Source organism: Ahaetulla prasina, chromosome 1, assembly GCF_028640845.1.
Source record: "Ahaetulla prasina isolate Xishuangbanna chromosome 1, ASM2864084v1, whole genome shotgun sequence".
NCBI classification, from domain to species: Eukaryota; Metazoa; Chordata; class Lepidosauria; order Squamata; family Colubridae; genus Ahaetulla; species Ahaetulla prasina.
This window is the reverse complement of record NC_080539.1, coordinates 61780353-61802969: the sequence shown is the minus strand read 5'-3', so window position 1 is coordinate 61802969 and position 22617 is coordinate 61780353. Positions and strand designations below refer to the sequence as shown.

At 36.7% G+C, this 22617-nt stretch overlaps 1 protein-coding gene across 4 annotated transcripts; it reads left to right on the top strand.

The window, feature by feature from the left end:
- The first annotated feature begins 33 nt into the window (after positions 1 to 33).
- AIDA (axin interactor, dorsalization associated) lies at positions 34 to 22098 on the top strand. Of its 4 annotated transcripts, none has more exons than XM_058165474.1 (11): positions 38 to 323; positions 7622 to 7691; positions 10206 to 10259; positions 12042 to 12096; positions 13385 to 13448; positions 14314 to 14420; positions 16503 to 16514; positions 17676 to 17798; positions 19604 to 19726; positions 20518 to 20635; positions 21644 to 22098. In XM_058165474.1, the coding sequence occupies exons 1-11, from the start codon at positions 214 to 216 to the stop codon at positions 21738 to 21740; spliced, it is 933 nt and encodes a 310-aa protein (XP_058021457.1). In that variant the 5' UTR covers positions 38 to 213; the 3' UTR covers positions 21741 to 22098. The 4 variants fall into 4 exon arrangements, with proteins under 4 accessions (XP_058021459.1, XP_058021458.1, XP_058021457.1 ...); XM_058165477.1 differs by lacking the exon at positions 38 to 323 and adding an exon at positions 615 to 829; XM_058165476.1 differs by lacking the exon at positions 10206 to 10259 and having other exon boundaries at positions 34 to 323.
- Positions 22099 to 22617: the final 519 nt, after the last annotated feature.

Below are 22617 nucleotides of genomic sequence, written 5' to 3'. Positions count from 1 at the left end.
TACAACCGACCATGCTGGGGGGCGGGGCCTCGTTAGGAGCGATTGCCAGGTTTGGCTGAGAAGGCAAATGGGCTTGGTCGGGGAGTGAGCGGCGGTGTTGCTGGGACTGGAGCGAGCGGCCGTTGCCCGGCGAAAGCCCCTCCACTCCTCGCTCCCCGGCTCCCATTCCCCGGCGCGGCCGCGGATGAAGATGGAGCCTTAGCAGTTGGGACCATGTCGGAAGCGACTCGGAGCCTTTTGCAGCGCTGGGGCGCCAGCTTCAGAAAAGGGACCGACTTCGATTCCTGGGGGCAGCTGGTGGAGGCGATCGACGAGTATCAGATGTGAGTGGGGGTGAGCGGGCGGCGGCAGCTTCAAAGGGTCGGGCTGGCTGAAGGAGGAGCTGCTGAAGGCGAAGGCGGGATGGGGGGAAGAGCCCCTGGGTGGGGCGAGAAGTTGGGGTTCAGGCACCCGTGGGGCTGAGTGCGGGCGGCGGGTCTGGGCGGAGCCCCGAAGGGGTGACCTGGAGGGCAGGCAGGCGCTACAAAGCCTCTGGGTGGGGCGAAGGGCAGCTGCAGGCGGCCGGGAGCGAAGGGCTGCTCCACGAAGACCGCAAAGGGGAGAAGGGGGTTGTGCGAGGGTCCCTCTGGTCGTAAATACTCCGCGCTGGAAGGCTTTTGTCTGGCGCGGAGGGTCTATGGACGAAGGGAGAGGGGGCTCTGCGTCGAAGCTGCAGAATTGGGGAAGAGTCGCTTCCATCACTGCCCCATGACTGCCTCTACACACAAGATGCAGATGGGAGGATGCTGAGCCTCTGGCTGCCGATCTGCATCTATTGCTGCTTTGAAATGTAATAGGTTTTTGTAAAAAAAGATAAATGCCAGCCAAACGATTCTAATGTTGTTATGCGGCTTCCCCAGGCTCTGAACGCTTTTTTTTTAGGTTGGTCAGCTTTGGGATATCTGACGGAAGTTTCGGCCTTGGAAGCCACCTGTTGTTTCTAGATCCTTAATCTGAACCATGGGATTCTTTCAGGGTCATTTCTAGCAGTACCAGATGTATAATGTTAGTACAAGTGAGGGGGGGAGAGAGAGATTTTGTGGATTAATAGCTTTTGTTTCTATGATTTAAAATTGGGTATTTGGTAGCTCTAGTTCCATTCCTAACAACTGATAATAAACCTATGTTTCCATATAGTATTTGGCTAATTTTTATTGAACTGCCACATTAGGATATTTTGTAACATTAATAGCTTGTTAGGAAGCAATTAATCTATTGTCTATTGGCAAATGTTGCTTTTGAAAACTCCCATGGTTTCAGAAACTTCATGATTGGAGAAGGAATCTAGCTGAAAGAACTTGGCTCTTGGGAGGAAATTAATATTTCTTTGGCTTCTGACCATTATATATCATATTGAATAGTTGATAACCATTAACTCTTTTGCTTTCAGAATGTACAAATTTGTTTTATTTTTATTCCCAATGCAAAAGTGTCCCACCCTAAATGGCAGTTAAGGAGCACTTGTATACTATTTTTTATTTGCTAGAGCTATTCCAAGACTAACATATGTTATGCTACAACATCAATGTACCTACTTCTGACAAGATTAGAGCATAGCGAGTGCACTTATAGCCCTGTTGGCTCAGAGTTGTAAAATTATATTGCATGTGTCTAATAAAAGATCAGACATTTATATTTAACTTTTATAGATTAACAATAACGAGCAATTAGGAAACAAAAAAAATCATTTGTTGCTTTAATTAAACTGTAGAAAGATTAAGCTGGGAGGGAAGCTACTGAATGCTTAAACGTTTATAGCATTTTCCTTGCCCATCCAGTTGGAATGTGCAACATTGTGAAGTCTTGATTTATAATTGTATGCATTTCTAAGAGCTTTACTGGATCAAAGTCTAAGCTTCTATAGTGTCATAATATGGCTAATCAGCCAGTTGGTAATGTCTCTTTTCTACTGCTGATCTCTAACTGGAATTTAAAGCATTTTGATTTTGGTGGCACTGTGGCTGCATCAACTAGTAGGCATTGAAAGCTGTATCTCTGAATTTATCCAATCCCTTTTAAACTGCCTGTAACTGCTGGTCATTATCACATCTGATACTTCGCATCTGTATATTTAGATTTAAAACATGATTCCCTTTACATTTTCTTAAACTATATTGCCTTATCAAAGAGTGACACTATTGTTTTATAAAGATCACATTTTAATTTGCATGCTATTTCTGAAAAAAAGATGGCAATTAAGTAGTTTTCATTATAAGAACAGAAGCACAACATATGACCGTAATTGAGCCCAAAATTTCTAAGTTCTAAGAGCCCAAAAGTTGCTAAGTGAGACATTTGTTAAGTGAATCACTGCAGTTAAATTAGTAACACAGTTGTAAAATGAATCTGATTTCCCCATTGACTTTGCCCCTCAGAAGGTTTGAAAAGGTGTTCACATGATCCTGGGACACTGCAGTCATAAATATGCAGTTAGTTGCCAAGCATCTAAATTTTGATCACATGTCCATGGGGATGCCACAATGGTTGTAAGTGTGAGAAATGGTCATAATTCACTTTTTTCAGTGCCATTTTAAGTCACTAAATGAACTGTTGTAAGTGGAGGACTACCTGTAGCAGTTATCACATTAGTAACAATATAATATTTCTGTGATAGTTGTATGTATTTAATGTCATTTAATATAGATTTAATATAAAAATGTCATTGTTTTTCCTTGCAAAATTGCAAATTATTCATAATTCCCAGACATTCTTGTAGTTGTAATGAATGAGCCAGTATCGTCTAACTGTTTTGTTTTTTTCTTACATCTCAACACTTTCTTAATTGAGAAAAAAAAGACTGGTTCAAACAGCAATAAGTAACCATTTTCCTTATTATTAAATGTTGTGAAAGCCTAGTTTTTGATGCTAGGACCCTCAACTCCCCATTAGTAACTTAAATGTGAGCGTAAAACCATTTTCCTCTGAAATTCATGCAGAAATATTTTTAGAACTAGTTTTAGTCGATATGAGTTTACACATTTGTGAAAGAAAAGTGAAATTTGGAAATGATAAGTTTGAAGTAACTCTAGCCAGTTCCAAGAAATATTGGGTATAGTGCAATCATATGGGCAAGATTTGGAATCTAAGCTAAGTCCAAGTTGTACTTTTGCAGTTTGATTCATTGTATGGCCTTGCACAAATTGCCATCTTTCAGCATCAATTTCCCATCTTAAAAAAAATATTAGTGATTTGCCTCAAGGTTTGCTAACAAAGTAGAGTGTCAGTAGGACAGGGAACTTTTTTAGTGGAAAAAATTATAACATTTTTTGGAAAAGTGATGAAAAAATGGGTCACAGTGCTTCAGATTTGATTCCATAATGCATTTGGAATGTTTATGGAGTATGACTGTAGCATCTTCCTGTAGTTCTTTAAAGTAGATGCATCATTTTCTATGATTATGTAGCAAGTACAGAGGATAACTACAGAACCCCAAGACATCCCTGCTATAAAGTTGTTGCAGACTGGCATTATGCTTATACTCTAAGCACGTTTTCTGAATTGTTTCCAAATACTGTATACTTAAATTATGATTGAAATACATATTTAACAGATTTGTATGAACTTTTCCCTTAAAATTATGACTGCAACATTCTATGATATTAAAATATTACAACACTTGTGTCAGCTTTGGAAGCCATATTAGGCTGGAAGCTTCTCTGCTGCCACTTTCTCATGTGTGGGAAAGTATGAGGGGGTGGGATTTAGTAGAGGGGCCCATTAGATACAATAACATTCTTCCTGCCGGTCAAGGTCAGGCTGGTCCTGCAGCTGGAGAAGGAGTGGTCGGAGTGATGTATCGAGATGGGACGGTTGGCGATTGGAGCATGTGATTGGCAGAGGAATCGGGTTGGTTTTTGAGTTTTGATTTACTGAGGAAAAACCCGGATCTCTCAGATTCGGATTTTCCCAGATGTGCCAGTTTACCTATCCTAGTAAAAGAACTTTGAAAGAAGCCTGCTTCAGAGTTTTTACTTGGGGAAGGGGTTTTCTGGAACGCTGACAACTTGAATATTGTCAATCTACATACAACTCAAAATCTTTTCTATTAGGCTAGAGGAGGTTTTCTATATAAGAAAGTTGAAAATAGTTTCTGAAAAAAATAATCTTTGCTTTCTATACATAAATGTTTTTTTCATGACAGTTTATGGAGAAAATGTCTAAATTCAAATGATTAAGAACTCTTTTGGATTGATTCTTTTTTCCCTGTATTATGCAGCTATTAGGAACTAAAAGATATCTGTATCTTGGTTGCCATTTAATGGTTGTTAATTTTTTAAAACTTTTTGGTATAACTAAATCAAATGCAAATAAAATTAAGGCACTTTTACGTTATATAGCGTTGCATTTTATATCTTTATAGGATATTTTTTCTAACTACTCAGAAATGGATCCCATTGAAATTAATAGTGGGCATGACACTTGCATCTAACAGCAATAAAATATGCTTGGAATTGATAAACGAATATGTGTGGATATCATTTTCTCTGTGGAAATTTCTCTATTAAAATGTATTATGGAAGGAGAAAATTTTTTCTCTCAAAATTATAAATTTTCTCCAATTTTTCATTTTTATGTTCAAAATTAAGTGATCTTTAACTACCATTGTTACTTTAAAGATGGTGCTTGTTCTTGAAGTTAAGAGAGAAATTGAGATGGACACTTCTATGGAAAAATAGAAGCCACTGGATCCATCCTCATTGGTTTCAAACCTTTAGTCCAGCTGCGAATGTAAACCACTTGTATAGATAACTTTTACGTTTGTCTATTCTGTACTTTGCCAAGTTCCTCAAACTTGTTAAGATTTTACATTCATATTACATTTTCTATGTTATCATTGAGGACAAAAGTATTTATTAAAAATCTATTTTTTGGGAAAAATGTGTTTTTGTGTCTAAGTTTATCTGAAGCAACATATGAAATTATTATCTCTATTTCTAGTACTGTCTACTAATAAATGTGTTGAATAGAGATCATTTCCTCAAGTAGTTTCCCTCTTTTAGTATTCTGAGCTTGTTGGTACATTAAAAGCATGTTCTGTTCTTTGTCACTTATTGTAAGATGCCTAGAGTGATGTATGAAGCCTAGGTAGCAGACAATTATTTGTTATAATTGTAAAGTATGTCATTGTTATGGGTCTTCCTGACCTATTTCTTTAGTATTAATCCTACCAATTAAGTTACCCTTCTTGCTGTACATGAAGTTTAGAAAGAATATTATAATAAAGTTTAATAATTTCCTGTGGTCAACATTGAACACTGTAGCAGTAGTTTTTGAAATCTCTGTGTTTAGAGAAGTCTTTATCAGCTTTTCTGTTATGCCAGCCATTTGTGTTATAGAGGAGTATAGAAGATGTAAGGCAGGGGTGTCCAAACTCGGCCCCTGGAAGAGTGGTGGACTTCAACTCCCAGAATTCCCCAGCCATCATGAACTATAAATATGAGCAAGTTGCTGGCTGGCGAATTCTGGGAGTTGAAGTCCACCACTCTTCCAGGGGCCAAGTTGGATATCCCGATGTGAGGCGATAATGTTGTTTGGCCAAAACATTTATTATTGTTCTGCATGTATGAAACTCATGTAAGTAAATTTCAATAATGGTGGATGGCTGTGTTTCATGGAAGATTGCCTTTATTGCTGTTCTGTTTTGACAGTCGTAAGTTTTTTAAGGAACCATAAATACATGTAGAAAATCATTACCTTTGGGATGTAACTGTTGGAGGACCGTTAAGGTGTTACGGTCATTGAACATACAAGCAAGGGAATATTTGACTGGTTATTTTGTGTGTGTGTGTAAGGTCAGGTCAGTCTTGACTCCTGTTGACTGCCTGGATTAATTGTTGCAGTTTTTGTGGAAAGATTTTTCAGAGGTAGCTTGCTTTTGCCTACTTCCTAGCGATGAGAGAGTGACCAGCCCAAAGGCATGCAGCTGATTTTGTGCCTCATGATCCTCTGGTTTCTAGTCTGGTATCTTAACCACTACAGCAAAGTGGTTCTTTGTGATTAGCTAATGGATGTCAATCTTTGCTTTTTCCAGTCTTTAAAACTTGGAGAGATGAAGCTTGTTCCAGGAGGCAAGCAAATAGAGATTTCTTCAGTGATGTGTCAAACAAATGGCAATAGGGAAACAAAGTGGTGAAAAGGAGAAAGTGCGCTAAAAACCTACAGAATAGATTGAATTCCTGCTTGTATAGTTCTTGAAAAAAGCACAAAGCTCTAGATTGCCTTAAGATGTTTATGTTAAATGTGTATTTAAAAGCAAGTTTTGTTGAAATCAATGGGATGCATTGCTTCACTATTTGCACTAAGGGAGATTAGCTGCAAAGCCAAATATAAAAGGATATATATGATGTGTGTTGCTCCTACATGGGTCTCTAAGGAAAAAATAATTTCAACTGATTTATCAGTTTTTATACAGCAAATATATATTTATATATTAAACACTATTAAGCTTCAGGTAAGGGAATGGGGTTATGTTTGTTTTAGTGTTTTGATGAATCTCAAACAACCCAGTCTATGCATGTTAAAAATTAGGTTTGAAAGATCACAACTAGTCATGTCACTGGTTGCTTCGTATTCCTGTTACCCAGAGGTTTTTCGGGTATCTGAATAAAATTGTAACACTCCCAGTTTGGAAGAGGGAGAGATTTTTGGATAATGCAAGTTGATATTGGGAGTAAATGACTTGGGATCTCTAGAAGTATATTTCCATGTCCAGATGTATTTCTTACATCTCTGTATAAAACAATCTAGGATCAGCATTGCCTGTTATATGAAAGAATACTGTAATCAAGTTACAAATGTGTTGTACAGTATTATTTGTTCACTTTTGTAGCAATATCACATATATCATTTCTACAAATCAGAATCGCATAGATTTGGGAGAAGCAGTTTCTAGATAAAATAACAAAAACATAGTTGATTTGATCATCCATCTGTACTTTAATGCAGAAAATTTTCCTTTTTAAATGTATGGGGTAGATTTAAATTTATAGAAGATGTGCTGCTGTCTGATACAGATTTACAAAGATAGTGAATACTATAAATATGCTGGTGATTTTTTTTTGTTTTGTTTTTTGCTTGTTTTGAGAGAATTGGAAAAGATGTGGAAAATTTGAATTGCCATAGGCAATTACTTGTACTTTGGGGTAAGGGCAGGGGGAGCAAGGTTGCCAGGGCAGAATCTTCCTCATAGTCAATATGAATGAATGTGCTCCATTCTCCATGCATAAAAAAGAGTCTATTACAGGGGTGTCAAATTCATGTCATCACGGCAGCATCACATGATATATCAGGACTTTTTTACTCTTCGGTAAACCGGGTGTGGTCAGCATGTGACGCATCTGGCCCATGGGCTGGGAGTTTGACAGCCCTGGACTATTAGATCGCTAAATGTTAAAAGTCTTGTAGAAAATAGATAAGTTGGTTTATATATCTTCTTTATTTTATGGGCTTCTTGGGATCAGAAGATACATTCTGCCTATAATTTGCTTAATGTACTATTCAAATTATATCTCATAATGAATACTTTTATAATTAGAGACTCCTTAAAGCCCTTAAATTATTTATTTACTTTACCTCTCTTCAGATTAGCAAGACATCTACAGAAAGAGGCAGTGTCTCAACCCAACAATTCAGAATTCACAGAAGATCAAAAGGTACATAATGGTGTATATTCATTTCATGATGAATCTATTTTTAGAAGGAATGTTTAATTTGTTTCTTGCAGTCATTTATATAATTTGCTTGTTTTGGCTATGGTTTACAAGTGCTGGGTTTGTGTATTACTTATCTGTATACAGCAAATTGAGAGAATGAACTTAATACTTCAGTTCTTTAAAGATATAAAATAGCTTGCAAAGGAACAATACTTATTTGATTGCATTCATATGTAATATAAATTATCTAAGAAGGTTATCATAATAGAGTATACATTTTTATCTTATTAAACATTGTTACTTTTTCCTGTATACTAGTTATACATGCCTCCACTACATTAGGTAATACATTAGCATAGTTAAATGAAATGTGAATATGTGAAAAAAGAAATTATAATGCAGACAAGTGTGTTCTGAAATTCCTATTCTGTATCAACTTTACAAAGAGGTATTTTTGCTGGATTATTACACTTTTTAAAGAAGAACAGTCTGGTTTCTTGTCCTAAAAGCCAAATATTTCAGAGGACAGGTTACCAGAAACACATTGCTGCTTCTCCACAGGTTTCTTCCATCAGGAATTCAACAGCTCAGCTTTTTTCTCAGAAGCATCTTTCTTTCATGCACAGACTGCCAAATCTTGCTACACTATTCCTCTTATGTTAGTCTGTTATGGAATTTAGAAACAGTTAAAATGCTGCCTCTTCCATTGTGGTTGAGCTTTGCCATTAATAAAATGGCTTTGATTAATATTAAATATTATGGTGGAATTTTATTCATATTGTTAGGCTATTCTTTGTCCTATGAGCTCCTGCCACACCCAAATCTAAACTTGTGAATTTGGAGGCTTTGAGGACACTTATGAATGGGAAGCTGCAGCTGGAAGGTGGACATTTTTTTTTTCTCCTCTCCTCTCCTCTCCCCCCACCCCTTCCCAGTTACGTGGATGGGAAGGGCCTTTTACTTATTCTCAGGCTTTGTTAGATCTCTGCCATTAAGTAATGAATCCTTTGTGTAAAAAGTATAAGATGAGATATGGAAAGAGGATTTCCCTACCTTGCCAAAGTACATCCTACAAAGGCATGGGTTTGTTCCTTTTTTAGGGGAGATGAGAGTTGTTTTACAGAATAGTTGAATGCATTTATGTATTAATGTTGAGATGTAATCTCTGATGTATATGTTGGGCTGACCAGGAAATTCTCCTTATTCTTTAGAGTAGCAAAACTTCTGGCATTTGGATAAATTAATTATGGCTTCTTCCTTCCTTCCTTCCTTCCTTCCTTCCTTCCTTCCTTCCTTCCTTCCTTCCTTCCTTCCTTCCTTCCTGTGGTGAATTTTGGCACCTTGTATTTTTGGCACCTGAAAAAAAAGGTGTTATCTTTTTCTGGCCATGTGAAATCATAAAAGTTCAGTTACATAGGAAGTATTTTTATTTTAAAAAGGTTGTTCTTAAAAACTGATTTAAGCTTCTGAAAAGATAGAATTTCATTGGAGCCATAAAATTTTACATGAAATCTGCAATGTGTTTGCTTTGTTTGGTGGTAGCTAACAAAATCTAGTGATCAAGGAATTTTTAAGGTTTTTTAGAAAAAAATAAAGTGGATAGAAAAGATTCACTTTGTTAATTTAATGTGTTTAATAAGGTGTTTTCGTCAGTAAACAGTGAAGTGCCTTGTTGGGGATAGGATCACTTAGAAAAACATTACTGTAGCTGAAGCTAGCTGTAGTGTTTTAATTTTTTTAATATTTGTGTTGGGTGCGGTTCCTGAGAAACAGTTGTGAATAATATTTTTTGGTATCTTGCCACAATTCAGAAGAGGCTTTTCCTTAAAAAAAATTATCTCTAAAACTTTCAAGAAAATCTGTACAGAATACTTTCATTCTTCAACTCTCAAGTGCCTTTTAATATATCCTAAATCTTTCTGGTTCATAACAAAGAATAGTTGACAAATTCAAGGAGCAATATATATATTTTTAAAGACAAAAATACAATCTCTTAAACTTGCTAAACTGGAAAAGGAAAATAGGCTGAAAGCTCAATTACCTTTGTTTTATTGTAAGGGGTAAGTGGGTGAGTATATGATAGAGGAAAATAGGATCTTCATCCGTACTGTACATATATGAAAGTTTCTGCTTTCATATATATAGATTGATTCACAGTAATGTATGAAAATGTATGTTTTCATAATAGAGTCTGCTAATTGTATGGCATTCTGTTTCCAGACCTTTTATACCACAGTGCTGAAGTTGCATTTAAAAATGAACATATTTGTGCCTGAGACTGGGAACACAGGAAACTTGAATGTGGCAAGCAGTTTTTGGGTGCGCAGTTTTGATTTGTGTGTTTGCTGCCTTGTAGAAGCTATGTCAAGGACTTGGTTTTCTTTTTTCTGTTCTGCCTATTGGGTTGCTGCTCCCTCAGCCATATATCCTTAACAGTTATTTTTGTTTACTTTTCATATAAAATTTTTAATACAACAGGTAGTGTCAAATTAATCTGTGTTTCCTGTGTTGCAGAAAACTTTAGCTAAGATTGCGACATGCTTGGAACTCAGAAGTGCAGCTTTGCAGGTATAATTCTGGTTTCACCTTTGATTTCTGGTTTCTTTATGGGTTTCATTAAATATTAAAAACTTAAAGAACACCTTTTGGAAAAATCTGACTCAGGGGCACATATTCTACTCATCTTTCTGTTATGTGTGATTTATTACAGTGTCTGGGTCCAAGACAATAGAAAAATTAAGCAGTGTCTTATAATATGAATCTTAAAAAAGAATTTGACTTTGGAACAATATAAAATGCTTTATACTGATATATTAAAAACCAGTGTTTATACTGGTTTCTCTAATCTTTCAATTGAAGCAATTTGAAGGTTATAATACTGTAGTTAACTTCTCCCCCCCATCTTCCACTAAGCTATGTAATAGTCACAAAAATACTATTGCGACTTGCATCCACCAAAGAAAAATGTTTCCTGTTAGCAAAGGTGTATTTTGAAGCTGGTCAAGAATGAGTATGAAATCTGACTTTATTGTTGCTTTTATTCATTATTTATTTATTGCAGCATTAACAATATATACCACTACATTCCAATACAAATCCAGAAAAGTAGAACCAGAACAGCGTTTTGCAATTACTTTGTTCCTTTCCTAATGGATGATTCCAGTTAGTGGGAAGGGAAGGAGAGGCGTCTGTGGCTACTCTCTTGTGGAATGCCCTAGGGGTCACTTTCCTCCCCCTTCCGCCAGCTCTCTCCTTCTGCTTAACATTTATAAGTTATCGTTATATATCAACTGATGCAGAGGTGGGTTTCAACAGGTTCTGGCCAATTCTGGAGAACCAGTAACAGAAATTTGAAGTAGTTCGGAGAACTGGTAGTAAAAAATTCTGACTGGCCGGCCCCCATCTATTCTCTGCCTCCCAAGTCCCAGCAGATGGGAGGGAAATGGGGATTTTGCAGTAACCTTCTCCTATCTTGCCCACCAAGCCATGCCCACAGAACCGGTAGTAAAAAAATTTGAAACCCGCCACGAACTGATGGTCTGGGATCCAGCATCATCAATGGATTAAAGATATTCAGCTTTACATAATTATCCCAGGTCAGGCTGGTAATGAAGTACAATCCTGTTGGAGACTTTTGAGATTCTGGATGGGAAAGAAGAGACTTAAACAGAATTACTGTTTGTCCATCAAGGCTCTCTGTCTGCTGCAGTGGTTCCTCTAAATGGGTCCTCCTGGACTTGTGGTTTTTGCTGGAACAGCAGGTAGAAATTGTATTCAGGGAAGTCTTTGCCTAGCTTTGGCTGTAGACCTATCTGGGATAGGAGGACATTGCTACAGTGACCTGTCACTTTACACCACCTGTTTAAACTACTGCAGTGTGGTCTATGTGACACTGCCTTTAAAGACCACTTGGAAGCAGTAGTTGGTTGAAAATGAGGCAATCTGTGACTTTATACTAGTGCTATGGGCCTCTGCTCTGGCACCAGGTTATCAGCAGGACCACATTCTTCCATTGCATTTGATCTTATTGAAAAAAGCTGCTAATGATTCCCCATTTTAGGGCAGCAAAGGGAACTGAGCTTTGGAAGCACTGGTCTTTTGGAATGGCCTCCTAGTTCAAACCAAATTCATGTTGAGGGTCATGGTGTCACCTTGATTAGGTTAATAGGCACTCTGTGTGTATGTGAGTGTGATGTTTTATACTCAGTATGATTATGGATTTTTAAATTATTTATGGTCGTACATTTTTATCCTTGTAGACTACAAAACTTCCACTATTTAACTGTTGTAACTCACTACAGTATATCAATGAATAATAATTGCAGATGTTAAATGCTGTTTTTCTTGTAGTCTACACAATCCGAGGAAGAATTTAAGCTGGAGGATCTGAAGAAACTAGAACCAAGTAAGTATTTTCCTTTTTTTAATTAAAAAAGTATTAAAGAAATGCCCCCACCAGAAAAATGGATTTCACCAATCTGTATAACTTCAAGTTTTATGCAACAGAGTCCCTTTTCCTTGCAGATAATTACATTATTCTTCAGGAAACTCAATTTATATAGTATCTTTTTTTATATTAGTAATGTCTTAAAGGTTCCTGTGACGACTCCATTTTACTCTGGGAAAAGAGTCTTTGGAATATAGTCTTTCCCAGTAGCTTCTGCGGTGATGGTTGAGTTTTTTAGTAAAAGAGGTTGGGACATTGCTATCAGAATGGATTAATTGGCAAAAGGATTGCCACAAATTGCTTGGGGGATCATTGCCTGAGTTTTATTGGCAGATATAGGAAATACTATCAGTTGTTTCATTATTGGCCATTTGAGAATATCTGTTTTTCCTTTGTTGGCAGAAGTTGTTTCAACTGGAAAAGCAAAAGGCATGACATTTATTTTGCCAATAGCTTAGAAACATAATTTATTTTTCCAGCATATGTACTATTGCTGACTTTAGCATTATATATACACACAGAGACATACAAATGTACTTAGTATAAGTGAGAACTATCATTCTCTGAATGTCTTAATTATATATGAACTAATTTGTTCCTGCACAATATCAGTCACAGATATTGCCTAAATTAAAGTTACCCTTTCAAGACAGACATCTCTGTCTTCTAAGGATAAAATAAATTCTAATAATGTTTTTCTCTCCAGAATCATGTTTATTTACCCAGATTGTTGGGGGGGCAATAAGTTGACTTTGTAAATATACAAATAGAATGAGACTATTGCCTTATACACTGTAAGCCGCCCTGAGTCTTCGGAGAAGGGCGGGATATAAATGTAAAAAAAAAAAAATTAATAGCAGTAGCATTTAGACTTATATTCTGCTTCACAGTGCTTTACATCCCCCTCTAAGCTGTTTACAGTATCAGCATATTGCCCCCAACAATCTGGGTCCTCATTTTACCGACCTTGGAAGGATGGAAGGCTGAATTAACCTTGAGCCGGTGAGAATCGAACTGCTGGCAGTCGGCAGAATTAGCCTGCAATACTGCATTCTAATCCCTGTGCCAGTACGGCTCATATAGAAGTTTCATATTTAACATTTGCTAATTTAAGTAATCTTAATAATGTATGGAAAATATAATAAGGACTTACTGCTTTCTTACTGTGACTATAAGGATTAAGCCCTACTCTTCTTATATAATTATACAGAATTTTGATGGTAATTATTACTGTCTTTTCTTACAGTCTTAAAGAGTATTCTTACCTATAATAAAGAATTTCCCTTTGATGTTCAGCCTGTTCCACCAAGGTATGGAAAAATTGCATGCAGAAAGAACCTACGTCGGAAATTGCAAAATTTCCATATGTCAAAGGGTCAATAGATTTTACCAGTTACTGGCTTCTATAGCTCTATTATTGGTGTATTTCAAGTTTTATTTATATCTTTTGTAAAAGAAGTTTAAAGATTCATTTTTATACTGTTTTTCTATAGCATTTTTTCTGCACTCCTATTCCCTGTCTTTCTCTTTAGTGTTTCTCTCTGTCTATCCTTCTTTCTGCCTAATTATGTTTATTAGTTTTTGTCTTCATATTCTATAAAAAATGTAACAAAGTTATATTTAAAAAATGCAAAATATAGGTGTGCAGAATGTAGAAGTTTTGAAATTCAATTCTAAGCTTCTGATACTTGAATGGAGGCCATAAATAGGTAGTCCTTAACTTACAGCCATGATTGAGCCCAAATTTTTTGTTGCTAAGTGCTAAGTGAATTTTGCCCCATTTTACAACCTTTCTTATTATGGTTGTTGAGTGAATCACTGCAAATGTTATATTAGTAATATGGTTAAGTGAATCTGATACCCCCATTGACTTTGCTTGTCAGAAGGTCGCAAAAGGTGATCACATGACTTCAGGACACTGCAATCATCATAAATGTGACCCAATTGCTCATCATCTGAATTTTGATCATAGGATTATGGGGATGCTGCAATGGTCATAAGTGTGAAAAAGGCTAATAAGTTACTTTTAAAGTGCTGTTGTAACGTTGAATGGTCACTAAATAAACTGTTGTAAGTTGAGGACAACCTGTATTCCCAGTATTATATTCTGATATAGTGGCAATTCCTATCCAACTCAGTTTTCAGTTGCAGTATGATGTTTCCCTTTTTTAAAAGAAAAATATTAGCACCTGGTGAAGAGGAAGATTTAGAATTTGAAGAAGATGAGGAGGAAGGTGGAGCTGGAGCAGGATCTCCAGATGCATTTCCTGCCAGAGTCCCAGGTGAGAGGCCAAACTGAATCAAATGCAGTTATGCAGTTAGAAACAGAGAATACAAGGACTGGAAAGGTAGTTTAATCCAGTCACTGACCAGTGCAGGAATTCACACTTACAGCCATCTAGCTACCACTACCTCCTACTGTTAGATTTTTTTTCTGTTGTCAAGTTAAAATTTGTTTCTTGTACTTTAAATCCATTGTTTCTAGTTTTGTGTTCTGGAACAGTTTTGTCCTGTCTTCTGCAGATATTTAAAGATAGCTGTCAAATCTCTGTAAAGTTTTCTGTTTCCAGGCACCTTCAAATGTTTCTCGTAGGTTTTTCTTTTCCAGGCCCCTTTTCTTCAACCATATGCAAGAGTTACTTGGTGGGGGAGGGATCTGCAATTGGATGTTTGTTTGCTAAACCTCTTTCTGAATAAAGACCAGCTCAGCATGCCCCTGCTAGAATGCCTGTGTGCTAAGATTTTATGAGATGCCATTATTGTTAGGTGAATTAAAAACTGTTGTCCCTTATCATCTTGAGGTAAGGTGAAGGACAGAGAGCAAAGCAGAAACATGGAGTTTTCTTAGAAAAGCCTGCCCAATATCAAGAAAGCTTGCTTTGGGAAAATCTATACTAATTTTGTCAGCTCTCAAATTCAGATAGGATTTGAAGTTTGCCATTTTATCAAGGCATAATCCCTATGGAAATTGGTGCTTCATGTTTATTTATTATTAGCCAGTGGTTAAATAAGTTTATTGATTATAGATCTTTACTAAGCAGAAAAAATGACAGGGTATGGTTTAAGCAGGGCTAATGTGCAAACCCAGGAAAGGCATGGCTTCTCTGAGAAGTACTGACAGGTGCAGTGAATGCACCCTACACTCACTCCAAGCTAATTTTTCCTTTTTTGGATCCTAATTTCTGATAATTTGGCTTAAGTGCCAAATTGATTGCACAAAAGTTAATCAGGGCTACATGCTGGCATGGATAAGGCGAAAAAGCTTGAATTTTTTTTTAAAGAGGGGCTCTATGTTGGTGAATATTACCTTTCGTCTATAATTCCCCTACCTCCAAAAAAATATACCCCATGCAACAATCGTGGTTTAAAAGTAGTCCCAGTTGTGCATTTTAACAATTCTTATAAAAGCTCTGGAAAGGAAAACCTGTTATTTGCAATTAGTTGCTGATTAAAAATAGGTACCTTGAGGCTTGAAGTAAAAGCCTGATGTGGCCAGGAACTGTGTGATAGTCATACTTAGCCACTAGCTGGAATTTTCAAACTTGATTTAAAAGCTTTGAGGTGGGGGTGGGAGGTGAAAGTACTAAAACTGACCAATTTTGGACAGCAGTAAATGGTTTTTAGGACGTGTCTGAAATCTGACAGTAGCCTTCTGCCTGTGAAACTGCACTAGTTGAAGTCAATACCCCTTGCAATTTGCTTTGTACTGACCAAATGTATTCTAGGAGACTTAAGATCTTTAAGATCTTATGAAGCTAAAAGAGGAAAAGTTGACAAACTTTATACTGGTTCTGTTGAAAGTCCATTATGTAAATGTCTTTTTGCTTCTTAACTGCCAGTAATATTAGACTTAGCACAATAATCCTTTTCATTACAATATCTGATAGTCACTGTTTTCTATAGTATGTTCATTGCCATGTCTGAAATAGATAAACTTCCAACACAAGCTTCAGTTCCAAGAAATCCTCTTTTGGGGATATATTCATATTATTACACAAGTAGACTTTTCCCATGAACCCGCACACATCATTCAGTTCTCCAGATAAGAATAATTGGGTACAATCCTGACATATGTATGCCGATTAAAGTGGATAAATAGAATTTTGTAATAGTTGAAATACCATGGTGCTGAGATGATGCCATTTAAAAATGAACTTTGAGATAGCTTACACATGGTACTAGTTTTAGGAGACTGTTTTCCTGACATTGTAACTTCCATTGTATGTACTTCATTGTACAATCTGTTTCTTTTCACGGATCCCATATTGTATTATTTTGCTGCCTAATCATTCATGGTCTTGTCTTATCTTCTACTTGCATGGCTCCATTGTGTAACCATGTGCTACATCATTCATCTAATCCAGGAGCCAATGAAGGTATGATGATGTTCTAATGTTAGTAGTTGCTGTTTATTATTTTAATAAGCATTATTAAAAATTATATTTTAACATCATAAATATAAAAACTCTTTTATACTAAAATCTGCCATCTGGCTCTTCCCACCCACCCACTCCCCAAAAAAATAAATGGTAGATGATGAATGTCTATCCTATAGGCACAGAATCAAATTATACAAGTTTCTGAATTGCTTTTGACATGGAGAAAATCCATCTTTTAAAAAATCAGTTGGCATGTGTGGAGATTGTAGAAAGTTTTTTCTATCAGAAATGCAAGCTTACTTTAATACACTATAATAGTTCATGCGGATTTGTACTCATGTATGTGACATACTGTGTACATCAAGAGTGAGCAGTGATGTTTTGGACTTTTGTTCCCAGTGTCGCTTCCATCATAGCCAGTGGATTGTAGAACTTATCATCTAGAAGACTAGTTTTGGCATTTATGTCTTATGTTCCAGCAGCGGTGCTACTAAACAACCTGGGTTTCACCATAAAAAAAAAAAATCAAATGTCCCCTTCAATAAAGAAGGTTGTATGGTATCAGAATTTCCTTTGTTTATTGTTTACAGTAAACTTTAAACATACTAAGTTTCAATGTCTTCACCCATGTCTCACCTCTGAATATGTGTATCATAAGTTTAAAACCACAAATCTAAAATATCTCGAAGGTAATTATATTGCCTGTCTCTGGATTGTGAGGTGCTACAGACTTCGACTCTGATAATAATTCTGCATTTGGCTTTGACTCTTCCCCAAATTGGTATTTAGCAAGTGGTTGTAGTCTAATATTTGAAAAGAAAAACTTTGTCTATTCTTGGCTCTATCACAGCTGTTAACTACTTTTCTTGTCATGATGCATATGTTTCTGTGCTTATTTGCTCAGGCAATTCAGCTGACAAATTATTTGCACAGAGAATTTAATAGATAATAATTCCTTGACTCTTCTTGTTCAATGAAAAGGATCCTGCTTTACCAAGATGCTGTAATTTACAATCAGATCATATGAATAAATTATGCCAGAGATTATGTCTTACGATGTTATTATCAGATCTCCTTTTGTTGACAGGATTAATAATGAGAGAATGAAAGAATTAAAAATGCTGAATGACTTTATTATTTTGGCCTATTTCCCCTCAGGTACTTTATTACCCAGATTACCATCAGAACCCGGGATGACATTACTAACTATCAAAATAGAAAAAATTGGTCTTAAAGATGCTGGGCAGTGCATTGATCCCTATATCACAGTTAGTGTAAAAGGTAGGTATATTTTTCTTAATTGATTTGGCTAGGCATATAATTTTGGTCCTTTTTATCCAGTATTAGCTAGAACTGAATTGGCAAAATATTCCACTATGTAATCAACATTTAGAGTTTAAAATATTGACATTTGTCATACTGGATTTCTTCCCCCCATGGAAACTCTTCAACATGCTGTCTTTCTATAACTGCCTTATCTTGCAAGTCCTTGCAAGACTTAACATGTGAAAACCCCCGTGTTTTTTAAAAATTTTCTAATGATGAGACACTTTGATTTAGCATACAGAGTTCTTGAAATTTAATCTTCCACTTACATATGAGCTAATTTAAGACAATTTTTTATACATTAACATCTCCAGAATAGTGAAAGGGTACAGTTAGTCCTCAATCTATTACCGTTAAGTTAGTGTCCATTGCTTGTTACAATGGTCCTGAATGAATGTTGGTTATGGTGAGTTCTTAGAGTTTTGGCTGTCCCAACACAACCTCAGTCACGTGATCCTGATATGGATGCTTGACAACCCATTTGCATTTATGATCTGTTGCCAAGCACTATGCAACTATGTGATCACCATTTGCAATGTTCCCCACTGGCTTCCCCAGAAAGTCAGAGGGGAAGCTGGCAGGGGAAATCACAAATTTCTGGGTAACTGTATCCCACCTGTGTCCTAGCCCTCCTGTGCATCTTCTCCCAACCACTCTCTGCACACATTCCACTCATGGCAGAACCCACACATCCTTTCCAACCATGTGGCACCTCTTGGCACACCCTCCCCAATGTGTGCCTCTGGTGCACTCAACTTGCACCAAACCTCTTCTACACTTCTGCCATGTCTCACACATATTATCCCCCACATCTGCATTGCAGCTCTATTGCACCCCATAGCACCTTCCTCAACTTGTGTGGCACCTCGCACAACACCCTTGCACTTTCCCTGGTCTGGGCATCACCTCCCACACACCTCATTCACCCTTTTCAGTAGCACCTCACTCCCTTCCTACTTATTTGTCTGCCAGGCTTGTACCCTTTCCTGCCTGATTTTGGTTGTGGAAAGCTAGGAGGAAGGTGCTTCACCTAATGACCATGGGATTTAGTTAAGAATGGCACCTGGGACTTCGGAGATTGCCCTTACTAAAGCAATGCCATTGTGCTTTACAACCACGTTGTTTAATGTTGGAAATTCCGATCCCAATTGCCGTTAGAAGTCAAAGACTACCTGTATTAAAAGATTTACATCACTGTTTTTTCAAAAAGCCTTTGTTAAGAAATTGGTTTTTGACCACACTGATTAGAATTGGAAATTCTAATCCCAATTGACATTGCAGGTGAGGACTATTCATATTAAATGGTTTCCATCTGCTATTTTTTCAAGGAGCCTTGGTTAAAAGTTGGGTTTGTCCCAAGTCTACTTCATTTCTGTTCGTTAAATGTTCCTCTAGACTGGACACATGATCAAGTCTCTATTGTAAATACCAAATATTTCATCACTTTGGAAAACATGTGTCACCTTTCTCAGAGAATGTGCACTGGGAAGGCCAAATAGGCAATGTGACTTTCCCATAAGCACACCACAGTACTGTTTACTCATGATCACTACCATGTTCTTGGAAGTGACATTCCTGTAAAGAATCTTGTGTAAAGGTATTGTCTGAACTGTTTACAAAAAGAAGCAATCTTTTCCTTTGTAACACTTAGACTGTTAGATCTTGAATGTAATGACCCTGGGAAGTACTCCTTGTTCAATATAACAAATGTCACAACAATTTTTCCCCTGTGTAATGCTTAAATTTTATTCTCGGGACAGATCTCAATGGGATAGATCTTACACCTGTACAGGACACCCCTGTTGCTTCAAGGAAGGAGGACACTTACATTCATTTTAATGTGGACATTGAAATTCAGAAACATGTTGAAAAATTAACAAAAGGTTTGTTGCGTGAAGATTTGAAAACCATGTTGAACTATGATCAATAGGACAAAGCATAATTTAGATCAATAAATTGGAGAGAAGACAGTTGTGCTATTCCCAGAAAAATGTAGTTACCCCAGTGCCTTAACCAAATTACTCAAAACTTTTTAAAGATGTTATTTATGATTTGGAATGGGGGCAGATAAAAAGACAGTGGCTTCAAAGTTTTTAGGATGATTCTTTGCAAAGGTTCAGAATCTTCAATGAGGATCATTTTTCCTCAAGGCAGTTCTAACAATATTGTATTAACTCTGCTAGTCTATAAAGAAGTACAGTCAGTGGTGAAATGTAAAATTTGTTACTACCGGTTCTGTGGGCGTGGCTTGGTGGTGGGGTGTTAATGTGACTGGGTGGGCATAGCCAACTTTTTTTATTTTATTTTTAAAAGCCTTTTTTAAACAACCTCTTTGGCCAAAGAGGTTGTAGAAAAAATGTTTTTAAAAGGTTCTGATGTTCCCAGCTGAGCTGTGCGATCATCAGAGGCTTTTTTTTTTTACTTTTAGAAGCATTTTTTCGGCTGAAGAAAAAATGCTTTTAAAAGTAAACAAAAAACAAACAATTGATGATCGCATGGCTCAGCTGGGCATGGGCGAGGGAGGAGCAGGGATTTTTGCTACCGGTTCTCTGAACCACCAACTGCCATTGCTACCAGATCGGGCGATCTGGTCTGAACCGGGAGCATTTCACCCCTGAGTACAGTGATGTAATTTGAAGAATGTTTTAGATTTTTTTTTTCTCCTGCGTTTCAGGAGCAGCTATTTTCTTTGAATTTAAACACTATAAACCCAAGAAAAGGTTCACCAGCACAAAGTGCTTTGCCTTTATGGAGATGGATGAAATTAAAGCTGGACCAATCGTTATAGAACTGTAAGTAAAAGTGTGCATGAAACACAACAAACAATGTATTCCAGAACATCTGCTAAATTCTTTCAAATCAGTTGTGGTTGGTCAGAAACAAAACCTGGAATGTTTTGGTGGTCCCAGGTTTTGGTGCAAATCAAATTGGGGGTAATTTTAATGTGCAAGTATGACAGAATTAGTATGCATCATCTTCTCTGATCATCAGTGATGCATGTGTCTATTCACCTGCTTCCTATCTTCTCAGTATCTCCTCTCTCCACTCCAGCTACTGCTATTTACATGTCCCATTGCCAAGAAAATCCCTTACATACTGTTGTGTTTCTCCAGAGCTGTATATTTCAATCTATATTCAGAACAAAACATTTCTGTTTTATTCCGTGTAAAGCCAAAATTTGAATTTTAGTTGAGGTATGGACTGCCCAAAAACAAAAATTGCATGCATATCTCTAAATGTAAGTAAAGTTTTGCATAAAGCAAGTATCCATATTTGCTATTATACGAATGACTTATGGTTAAAAGTTATCCTTGGAAAGTAGTGCACTTCATTAACTTTCTTCCTGAATATCCATAATGCTTGATTTGTATATTATTTTATGATAGCTGAGCAATATCTTAGTTTTGAACCCAAATAAAAGTTTAAAGATCTGAAGAAGAGCTTCCCCCCCTCCAAAATGTAGTATTCAGAATAGATATTAGATTGTGTTTGTGATTCTGAAACCATTTTAATTGCTTTGGCTTAATTTAGAAGAAAACTGGTAGACGGAAAAGTGAAGGAATGATTATCTGAATAATTAGTATAATAACTAATTTTGAGACAGTTTTATACAAACAAGTGCTACTGAATTTAAATGGGACAATTATTGTGGAGGTACAGATTAGGATTAAGAGTTGTATTCATTTTACCTAGTTGCTCAAATTATACAAAATCCTTTTAAGTAAGAAAAGAATAATCTGGGGTAGATGCCTAAACAACATTAAGATTAATTGTGATATTTATTATTTTTATCGTTATAGGTACAAAAAACCCACTGATTTCAAGAGGAAGAAACTTCAATTGTTGACCAAGAAGCCATTTTATCTTCATCTTCATCAAACACTGCACAAAGAGTGACTTTTGTGAACTGAACCACTTGCCACAAAATCATAGTAGCTGCATATGTAGCACTTGTCTTTCAGGAGGAAGGGAAGAATTGGATGCATTTACCTTGTGGTCACAAATGACCATCAATGCTGCACAGCAGTGGATCAACAGCCACGCTCTGCATCCAAGCCCAGTTCTTTGGAATGTATATTTTTTATCTCAGATGTTCCAAAGTGTGTTGCAAGTTTTTCATAAATGGGCCGGTTATTAAGTTCAGTTCTGTAACTTGATTTCTACAGTTATATCAGAACCCTTAATTAAAGCAGTTGGGGAACCCTCATCTGCCGAACCTAATACAGCAATAAAGATATGCCAGTATCAAAAAACATTTAATCTTCTACTGTATTTTGTTCATATCATTTTCCTAAGTTCATTAAATTTATAACATATTATTACCATTCAAGTTTAATTATATAAAATGTCAAGACACTTCTTTCTACCCAGTCCCCACATGTTGCATCCATTTTTTTTAAAAACAAACAAACTGTTTTTCTCAAGATTTATGACTGGAATTACCAGTCATAAAATGAGCTACGGTTGTTCTGAAAGTTAGTAAACTCATTATAGCTGGACTTCAGCTTACAACGGCAATTGGGCCCAGAATTGCCATTGCTAAATGATTCAGTCATTTAGTTGTGCAACATCACATTACCACTTTGCTTAACAATGGCAGTCCAAGTTGTCCTGGTTATTGTCAACAAGGGAGGACCTCAGGTGACCTTGACTTCCAACTTCCTGCCAGCTTTCCCATTGACTTTGTTTGTGGGAAGCCAGCAAGGAACATTGGAAATTATGACCATGTGACTATAACTCACTGTAACATCATAATCATGAGCCAGGAACCTAG